The sequence below is a fragment of the Galeopterus variegatus genome, unplaced genomic scaffold (genome assembly GCF_000696425.1).
Source record: "Galeopterus variegatus unplaced genomic scaffold, G_variegatus-3.0.2 Scaffold487, whole genome shotgun sequence".
Lineage (NCBI taxonomy): Eukaryota > Metazoa > Chordata > Mammalia > Dermoptera > Cynocephalidae > Galeopterus > Galeopterus variegatus.
This window is the reverse complement of record NW_007726598.1, coordinates 400,057-409,961: the sequence shown is the minus strand read 5'-3', so window position 1 is coordinate 409,961 and position 9,905 is coordinate 400,057. Positions and strand designations below refer to the sequence as shown.

Here is a 9,905-nt window from a genome sequence, read left to right as displayed (position 1 = left end):
TTTTTTTTTTCCTTTTTGTCTTTTTTCGTGACCGGTAACGGGATTGCAACCCTCAGTGTTGCGCCCACCCGTACCACGACCAGCAACGGGATCGCAACCCTCGGTGGGAGCGCCGCCGCGCTCCCAAACGCCGCACTCTACCGAGTGCGCCACCAGGCCGGCCCTCTGTCAGGCATTTTTAACAAAATGTTTAAGATCAGAATATTTAAAACTCTTGGTGATCAAAGACCTATTACTTCGCAGATTAGGAACCTGAAGCTAAGGCAGGGACTTAGTGGCAGGAACAGGGACTAGAACCTGGTTCTCTAGGACTGCATGACCATGATGATCTTGTTAACTGTTAGAAGAGAACTGCTGTATGAAGGAATATGGCAGATCACTGGATGAATAATTTGTGGTATAAAGATTGTTTTCATATCATACTAGCTTTTCTGAAAGTATGGGCTTTTAATGTATTTAGGCAAGTGCAGTTGGATTCTTCTAGAAATAATAAACAGTCCTGGATGACTATGGAAGGGTCTGCTACTGGGAGAGAGAATGGGCCTTGTGCCCAGCAGTGATCAGGGTTGTGGATAAACTGATCTGTGGGAAATGTTCAACTCTAGGTAAGCGTGGATAGAGAAGAGTATTACCTAGAGAGTATCAGGGAAAAGTTTGCATCTTCATGCTGGATCTTGTTGATTTGTGTCTCAGATTCTAACTGTGAATACTCCCAAGTCATAGACTTCTACTGGTTGGAACTTAAAGGCTGACCTGATTCAATTTTATCTCTTTCTTGGAGCTTTTCTATCCATATAAAACCAGTCCATGACAGAATGCTTAGGCCTTGAGAGCCAGCCTTGTGGAAATTTAGCATTTTATAAGAAAAGGGTTTTTCTTACTATGGGAATAGATTCCACCATGACTCCTAGTGTTGTTATAGCCATGAAGCTTTTTATCTCCCTATATTATCACTGATGTGAGTAATAGATGATGTTCATGGCTTTATAAGAACACAGCAGAGTTGAAGGTTGGATCAAGATTTGCTTTTTGGGGATGGGGTGGGGGGTGGTAATTATCCAGACCTAATTCAGGGTTCCTCTCCCTTATTAGGAGGACAGTAGCTCTTTGGAACTTGACTCATATAATCACATCTCTGGTTTCCTTTCAGACTTTCTGCTGACCCCTCTGTCACCCACTGCTGCCAGTCAGGGCAGTCCCTCCTTCTGCGTTGGGAGTTTGGAAGAAGATTCTCCCTTCCCTTCCTTTGCCCAGGTAAACCCTTTGCTTGTGAAGCAGCCCAAGGGTGCTTAACATGAACTCTTCTGCTTGTTCTTATGGGAACCTCATCCAGGGATTGTTGCCTTTCATTCTCATACAGCTGGACAACTGAGTCATCTGATGGGTGTGAGGAGAATTTACTGCCAATCAGAGCTTGAGGCAGTAGGGAGTTGGCAAGAGCAGATGATATGGACATCCCTCAATTGGAAGAGGAGAGAATTACAGGCTCATGTTGCACTGACTGTCATAATTATGGGAGGCTTTCTTAAGAGGGAAGCTCATAGATTTAGTCTCAGATTACTATAGACTTACCCAGGAAAAAAGGCCAAGAGTAGCTGAGGGAGAATCAGAGTTTTAATTATTTAAAAAATCATTAGGTGTTGTGTACTGGGCACTGTTCTAGGGGCTGGGATATATTGGTCCTTTTTAACTGGTCCCTGGTTCTAGGACATCTCATTCAGGTGGTATTTATATGTTACCTGGACTAAACCATTCCCCTTCACTTTGGGAAGGGAAGGATTGTAACTAGCCAAAACAGTTTCCTTAGGGAACGAGGTTGGGGGGAAGCACTAGGTTCGTGAGACTTGATGTCAAATCAGTTTATTAATCTTGAAACAACAGTCACTCAGCATTCATGCATTCAGATAACTGAGAAATATGGTGGACAAGTGCCCCTGTGAGAAGTCAGTATTCACTTTGGAACTAATTTGGAATCATAACCTTAACAGTTCTTGAAGCAGTTGATATGGATGTTTCTCACATAAAATGGCAGTTTGTGTTGAGAAATAAGCAGGAATTGAACTTTGGTTAGGAGGGTCCTGAGTCAAGGAGTGTGAAATAATTTGAGGACAACCCTGAAAATTAACTGCCAGACTTCAGAGGTGATAAGTACGCGCCTCCCAGGGGTTATAGCAAATGCTTAAGTTTTTTTAAACTAGGTTTTATTGCCATTGCTTTTTTCCTTTATTTTGAAAAACCTTAAATTTAGAGTTGGAAAAATAACATTATAAACCATTCACCTAGATTCACCAATTACGACCATTTTGCTGTTTGCTTTTTTTTTTTCCCTGTGTTGAAAATAAGTTGCAGACTTCATGAATGACACTTCATCACTGAATGCTTAGGAGATACATGCCAAAGAAAATGATATTCTCCTATATAATCATAATTATTATCACATCCAAGAAATTCAACTGCTGTAATATCTAATATAGTATGTATATCTCTTTTCCCATTTGTCTCAGATTCCTTTATTGTTTTCAATTCAGGGTCCAATCAGAGATTACTCATTGCATTAGTTGTCAAGTCTCTATAGTCTCCTTTGATCCATAACAGTTCCTGTGGCCTCTCTCTCTCTTTTTTTTTTTCCTTTTCATGGCATGGATATTTTTGAAGCATCTAGGCCAGTTGTTTTATAGAATGTCTTACAGCTTGGATTTGTCTGATTGTTTCCTCATGAGTGGATTCAGGGTAAACATTTTTGGTAAGAATAAAACATGATATATATTTTAATTACATTTTTAAACATAAGATGATGCAGATGTCATAGTATGAGAATATTAGGACCCAAACTCTTAGGGACCAAGGGAGAAGATCACCAGAGTGATACAAGATGCAGAAAGTTATTCATTGAAATCAACATCTGCCAACCCAACTCATCTTCAATAATATGTGTCCTTCACCTTGGGATACATCCTTTAGGACAAGGCATTCCTGCTTGAATCCCGTGGGGCTTGCCTTGATATTTTTCTAGGAATAAAATTCACCCTGCTTTGAATTATATGGCATATTTGGCAGATGGAACTTGTAGTGGCCCTCACTAATTACATAGCTGGCCTTGGCCAAGTGAGATGGAAAAAATTTCTCAGGGGCAGGAGGATTATTCTGATTTTACTATACTTGTAGGAATTTTACTGGTCTGTGGCTGGATCTAAAAGTTAATGGTTATAGAACTACTGGAAGAGCAAAGATTAAAAGGTAATGGGGGCTGTTGGAGCAATTTCAGGATAAAGTTTAATTAGTTTTCATGGCCTTAAGTAACTGAAGTTTGATTGCCTTAAGTAATTGAAGTTTGTTGTAAGATTGGAAGGCACTACATACTCCTTGTTCCAACAGGTTGATATTTTTAGGGGTCCCAAGAAGGGCAGGAAAATTTATCAGAAAAATCAGGACTCCCACCTTGAGAGCCTGAATAAGAATCTCTCATGCCTTCTGTGCAGTGTTCTTTACCTATTTCCTAAGAACAAAATAGCTTGTGGTTTACCACCTTGTGGTTTCACTGCCATTTGTACTGGTCAGGATATAGAGGGTATGGCTGAAATAGTGTGTTAAAGAGATAAGTACCTGGAAAATCTTTTCAAAGGTGATAGTTTGTTCTGTGCCCTCCTAACCAGTTTAATGTCTAGGTAGGAGTCTGGAAAAGAAGCTAGACCGGTTACTTAAATTCTTTTCTCTCCTTTTCCCACTCTGGCAGATGCTGAGGGTTGGAAAAGCAAAAGCAGATGTATGGCCCAAAACTCCAAAGAAAGGTGAGGATGGCCTGCTGGTGAAGGGGGAGTTTGGCCCCTTTCAGTAGAAAGCTCTAAAATTACTTCTGTAATTATAACACTGGTGTTTTTTTAGACAAGAACAGCTTAGTTCCTCCTGCCCCTGTGGACAGCGATGGGGAGAGTGATAACTCAGACCGTGTTCCTGTGCCCAGTTTCCAAAATTCCTTCAGCCAAGCTATTGAAGCAGCTTTCATGAAACTGGATACACCTGCTATTTCAGATCCCCTTTCTGGTAAGAGCAAAGAACTGGAGTGCTGAGCACAGGGTTGTCAAACATACTGCACCTGTATGCCATTCTCGCCTGGATCCCCAGCAGCAGGTATCACTAATTGGTTAGGCACTTTTCCCTCTGAGCTTCTACGCCTCAGTCTTCAACACATTCTGGTGTCAACTAATGCTCCATTTGGTATGTCAGGTAGGACCTATCTGCCACCCCAGATTAGTTCTTGAAGCCTGGCGTGAAATTCTGAAGAACTGTCTTTTTTCTCCTTCCAAGACAGAGTGGAGAGTTGGTCCTGCCTACACTTTAGAATCTTGAATTGGTAAAGAGTGGCTCATAGGTAGAACGTCATGCCCAAAGCCCACCCCCCTTCTGTGGTTTTCATGATTAGATAACACATTTATCACGTTTATGGTATGTGCTCTATGTGCGTGCCTAGCATTGTGTTAATTTTATTTTCCCAGTAATCATTGAGTATAACTGTCATGTTACAGATAAGGAAACTGAGGTCTAGGGATGTAAAGTGACTTGCCCAAAGACAAACACATAGTGTATATTAAGACTGGTATTTGAATCCAAGCAGTCTGGTTCCAGAGCCTGCACTCTTAGCTCCCACTCTGTGACTCTCAGTAATGAAAATTGGCCAGGGGACAAAGGGGTGGCATTCTAAGCTAAGCAAGCTTTCTGTGTTTTCCTTTAGAAGAGAAAGGAGGAAAGAAAAGAAAAAAACAGAAACAGAAGCTCCTCTTCAGTACTTCAGTCGTCCACACTAAGTGACACTACTGGCCCAGGCTACCTTCTCCATCTGTTCCCCCCCCCCTTTGCTTTTGTTTTGCTGCTGTAATTTTTAAGTATTTGAGTTTGAACAGATTAGCTCTGGGCGGGGGGAGGGAGTTTCCACAGTGTGAGGGGGAACCAAGAAGAATTTTAAATACAGTGTATTCTCCAGCTTCCCGTCTTTACACCAAAATAAAGTATTGACACTCAAGAGAAATTTCTTCCTGCCAAGGCTTAGTTTATTGCTAGGTTAGTCTTTCTGACTTGTATGTAATTAGTTTTTCTCCACCCAAAATAAGTTCAAGTCCCTTCAGCATCCCTTGGAATCATCCAAATCAGAGTGGCACAGCACTGCTCTGCTATGCCATCATGTGTGAAGGCTTTATGGTTTCAGCACATCTATCAGTCTGTCTTTTAAAAATAGTTGAATCCTTCCTACCTGTTGAGTTCTCCTTTGTTAAAGAAACAGAGGGATGGCAATAAAATGGATTTAGGATGCCCAGATTGAATTGCAGTTTTTTTTTTGTTTTTTTTGTTTTTTTTCCTGACAAATGGCCAGGCTGTGGTGCCAGACCTGGGTTGGCAGCATTTAATAGGGTAGGTTGTCCTTGGCACTTGCACATGTGAAGGGAGGGTTTTGCCTCGAACAGAGTTTTGTTTGGTAAGGAAAGTTGTAACACTAAGGAAGCCCTGGGACTTACCACCCTTTAGATCAAGCTTGTTTTAAGTGACAGTGGGCCTGAGTTGTATGAACAGAGGAGTTTGGCACACCTCGAGGAGAGCAAGGCAGTTTGAAAGCAGTAGGGTTGCCCACTGCCTCTGTCTTGTCTAGAGTTTTCTTAGGCCTTGGTTTGAACTGAATTTGAGTGATGTGAATTCTTTTGCTGCTTAATAAAGTGATCTCTAGGTGTAATAGAATGTGAAGGCAAATAGTTGCAATAAATCACCTGCATAAGTAATGTGAGCTTTTTGATTTTTTAAATTTTATTACAGGTCAGCTACACGTTATTCCTTACAGCTACTATGAGCTTGAGCAGTTCTGCTGTCATGGACTAATTTCTGTTCTGGTGTTAGGCCTAAAAGGTTGCTGAGCTGGGCTTAGCTTTAGCCTACCGTTTTAAAAAATCTTGGGCCAGGAATTCTCCTGAGTGAATGAGCGTGTTCTAGCCCTGAGATGAGAGAGCACATTGAAGCAAAAATCACATATCTTTCTGTTAAATGTGTAAAGGACTTTTAGAGACATCTATTTTATTATGGAGACAACACATCCTTAGGAATGTCATTGGTAGGTAGCAGACCCAACCTGATCACAAGTCTCTTGCCCCTCCTAATTCCTGTGAGTGGCAGTTCACCTTCAGGTGGAAGGCAATGGAGAAGAGTGGAACTGCAGAAAACTGCCTGAATTTGGTAGCTGCTGCGTGGTCGTGTAACAGTGAGATCAGGTGAGGCCATTCCCTTTGTATCTCTCAAGTGCAAAAGCTGCATTTTTTTGGTCAAGTCACCTGATTAAGTACTGGAAGGAGTCTGGTATTTGTAGGGCCCTGTAGATCAGTAATGAGACTGGGTGTAGATCTGTACTAAGTTTAGTTGCTATGTCTCACTGATATTTCTACTCCAAATGATTTGGTTTGCTTAGGGTCCATCCTGGGGTTGGGGGTACAAAACCTCAAGTGGAAGGCTAAATATTTAAAATTCATCCAGTACCACATAGGGAGCCAGTTTTCCCACCAAGGCCAGGGGTAGAAGGGGGGAAGAGACTTGGCCTAGCATGAACTCCATAAGCTTTAAAAAAAAATTTAATATGCTAAATGCTAAAGAAGAAATAATTTATTAAACCTATTCTCATCTAAGCAATTAGATACAAAGATGTCTATAACTACAGAGCATTCACAACCTGTAGACCCACTTCAACAGGGAACACCAGGTAAAGGTGATTTCGGTTTGTTTTAAGTCAGTCCTCCATTTCAGGTTGGTAATTTGTTGGTGGTCATCCAGTTTGGAGAATTGTAGAAGATGCTCCTGCCTCTCAGAATGTCCTGTTCCAAGTGGGCCCAAGGCTTGGGCACACTGCAGCCTGCTGTGTGGTATGCAGAAGTTCACTCCATTGCTTCAGCAGCCTCCTCACCACCGCTATCTGAAAGCTCCTCCTCCTCACCTGATTCCTCCTCTAGTAAGCAGCTTCTCATTACAGACTTCTGGATAGCTTCTCGCTCTCCTGGAGAAAGGCAGAGCAGGGATGAAGACGTCTTTGGGAATGATCTCTTACTCAGCTGAAAGTCAGTCGCTGAGTAGGCACTAGGCTAGTATTGCTTACCTTCATCAGTGCAGTTCTGCAACAAGATCAATAGCTGTCTCCTGTTGTACTGAATCAGGAACTTCTGACATGTTCTAATTGTACCTGGCACATGAAAAAGTTTCTGTAGTCAACAGCTTGTGAAAGGCCTCTACCTTACAGGCTTTTAGAGCTAGGGGAAAATACTTTGTTCTTAGCAGGACAGCAGGAAGACGTATTTGTAGGGCCCTGTAGATCAGTAATGAGACTGGGTGTAGATCTGTACTAAGTTTAGTTGCTATGTCTCACTGATATTTCTACTCCAAATGATTTGGTTTGCTTAGGGTCCATCCTGGGGTTGGGGGTACAAAACCTCAAGTGGAAGGCTAAATATTTAAAATTCATCCAGTACCACATAGGGAGCCAGTTTTCCCACCAAGGCCAGGGGTAGAAGGGGGGAAGAGACTTGGCCTAGCATGAACTCCATAAGCTTTTAAAAAAAATTTAATATGCTAAATGCTAAAGAAGAAATAATTTATTAAACCTATTCTCATCTAAGCAATTAGATACAAAGATGTCTATAACTACAGAGCATTCACAACCTGTAGACCCACTTCAACAGGGAACACCAGGTAAAGGTGATTTCGGTTTGTTTTAAGTCAGTCCTCCATTTCAGGTTGGTAATTTGTTGGTGGTCATCCAGTTTGGAGAATTGTAGAAGATGCTCCTGCCTCTCAGAATGTCCTGTTCCAAGTGGGCCCAAGGCTTGGGCACACTGCAGCCTGCTGTGTGGTATGCAGAAGTTCACTCCATTGCTTCAGCAGCCTCCTCACCACCGCTATCTGAAAGCTCCTCCTCCTCACCTGATTCCTCCTCTAGTAAGCAGCTTCTCATTACAGACTTCTGGATAGCTTCTCGCTCTCCTGGAGAAAGGCAGAGCAGGGATGAAGACGTCTTTGGGAATGATCTCTTACTCAGCTGAAAGTCAGTCGCTGAGTAGGCACTAGGCTAGTATTGCTTACCTTCATCAGTGCAGTTCTGCAACAAGATCAATAGCTGTCTCCTGTTGTACTGAATCAGGAACTTCTGACATGTTCTAATTGTACCTGGCACATGAAAAAGTTTCTGTAGTCAACAGCTTGTGAAAGGCCTCTACCTTACAGGCTTTTAGAGCTAGGGGAAAATACTTTGTTCTTAGCAGGACAGCAGGAAGACCCACTCACCAGTCAAGACTGAGTTCTGAACCTGTCACCTACTGAAAAATCAGCCAGATCACATGCCACCCGTACCTCCCACATGTAATGTGTTGAACAAACAAGGGTAACGGTGTCCTTTGATCTCCAAGTATGTGATGAAGGGAATTGCTGACCACACAAGCTGGTAGAATTCTTTTCGGCATCGAAGTAGCACTATTCCGGTATAGGCATTGAGGTATCGAACTAGAGCAGGAAAAACAAAAAATCACTTTGGAAAACTCTGGATTCACAGAAGCATGTTAAGAACCTTAGGGTAATAGAGAGCCTACTATGTATCAGAGACTGTTCCAGGCAAGTGACACCTGGATGCATCAGTGAGTAAAAACAAAGATTGCTCAAGGAAAAGAAACACTAGTACAGACCTTCATTTATGGAAGGGAGATAACCACTTTAGAATTGGTGAGTGAATTTAGAATTTAAAATGTCTTTCTAATTCACTGACAAGTTAATTCAATAAATGGGGGTGCGAGGGGGCCGGCCCGGTGGCGCACTGCTACAGTGTGCCGCTTAGGAGCGCCAAGGGTTCAGATCCCACATACAGACGGGTTCCCGCTCACTGGCTGAGCGAGGTGCGGGCACAACGCCGAGGGTTGCGATCCCGTTGCCGGACACGAAAAAAGACAAAAAAATAAAAAATAAAAAATAAATGGGGGTGCGGGAGGATCCATCTTTACTTAGAAAAAACCCTTGCCTAAAAAACAGGTTGTTTTNAAAAAATAAAAAATAAATGGGGGTGCGGGAGGATCCATCTTTACTTAGAAAAAACCCTTGCCTAAAAAACAGGTTGTTTTACTGCAGTTAGGCTCTAGTAGGTTCTTGTAGCAGCCAGCTGAGTCTCACCTGATGTAGGGGAGTTATGCCTATATGCACTTAATTCTCCAGGATTCAATTTTGAGGTAGGTTCAGATTTTAAAAGAGGTAACTAATTTAAATAGTATGGCAGGAGGAAGAAGGGCCCCTCCTTGCTACAGTTCATCCTGCATTTATATTTACACAATCATGTGTTCTGTGCTTTACCGACTCCATTAAGGGCTTTTCAGGGAGGTAATTCTGACATGCTCCATGTGATGTCAATGTAATAGGTCAAATAATAGCTTTTAGGAGGAACTATACACTGTTTCCCTCGTTTAAATCTCTATGCTATTAAGTTCAATCACAACCCCCAACATACGTCAAACTGGTACAAAGAGGATTCTTGGTCTAAGTCCCACTGCACTTGGGCCCCTGCTCTTAGCTCTCCCTTTAATTTCAGAGAGCGTGATGCTGGTAACACCAAGGTCGAAGGTTCGGATCCCCTTACCAAGCAGCCGCAAACAAAACAAAACAAAACCCAACAGCCAAAAAACATGTTGGTCTAATATCGGATTCGTCCGGACCTCCTGCTCGGGTTCCCAGACGCCTGAAGAGGCAGATGCCCTACAAAGGGTGGTGCACAGGCTTGGCCTCTCCATCAATCTCTCGTGCCCCTTCTTTTTCCCTCCTCCGGCGTCTGCCACCTTTTAAATCCCGCCGTCTGCCTGGGTTCCCGCTGCGCCCTCGCACCTGCGAAACCGATCGAGCAGGCGGCCGCG

General features: G+C 42.7%; 2 protein-coding genes and 1 long non-coding RNA gene across 3 annotated transcripts in view; 1 reads left to right on the top strand and 2 right to left on the bottom strand.

Annotated features, from left to right (window-relative positions):
• The window catches only part of RNF10 (ring finger protein 10), a 35,728-nt gene extending 30,416 nt beyond the window's left edge, over positions 1-5,312 (top strand). Inside the window, exons 14-17 of the mRNA XM_008569370.1 lie at positions 1,151-1,254; positions 3,734-3,788; positions 3,883-4,041; positions 4,730-5,312. Coding sequence (XP_008567592.1) covers positions 1,151-1,254; positions 3,734-3,788; positions 3,883-4,041; positions 4,730-4,806 — 395 coding nt within the window. The 3' untranslated portion in view covers positions 4,807-5,312. The remainder of the gene's footprint in view (positions 1-1,150; positions 1,255-3,733; positions 3,789-3,882; positions 4,042-4,729) is intronic.
• A 1,303-nt stretch (positions 5,313-6,615) lies between these two features.
• On the bottom strand, positions 6,616-7,297 carry LOC103587793. Its single transcript, XR_550254.1, has 2 exons — positions 7,121-7,297; positions 6,616-7,021 (listed from the first exon to the last, which is right to left on the bottom strand). It is a non-coding gene; the product is annotated as an uncharacterized LOC103587793 (long non-coding RNA).
• A 294-nt stretch (positions 7,298-7,591) lies between these two features.
• POP5 (processing of precursor 5, ribonuclease P/MRP subunit (S. cerevisiae)) overlaps positions 7,592-9,905 on the bottom strand; it is a 3,761-nt gene continuing 1,447 nt past the window's right edge. Inside the window, exons 2-4 of the mRNA XM_008569354.1 lie at positions 8,368-8,517; positions 8,101-8,184; positions 7,592-8,001 (exon numbers count right to left, since the gene is read on the bottom strand). Coding sequence (XP_008567576.1) covers positions 7,883-8,001; positions 8,101-8,184; positions 8,368-8,517 — 353 coding nt within the window. The 3' untranslated portion in view covers positions 7,592-7,882. The remainder of the gene's footprint in view (positions 8,002-8,100; positions 8,185-8,367; positions 8,518-9,905) is intronic.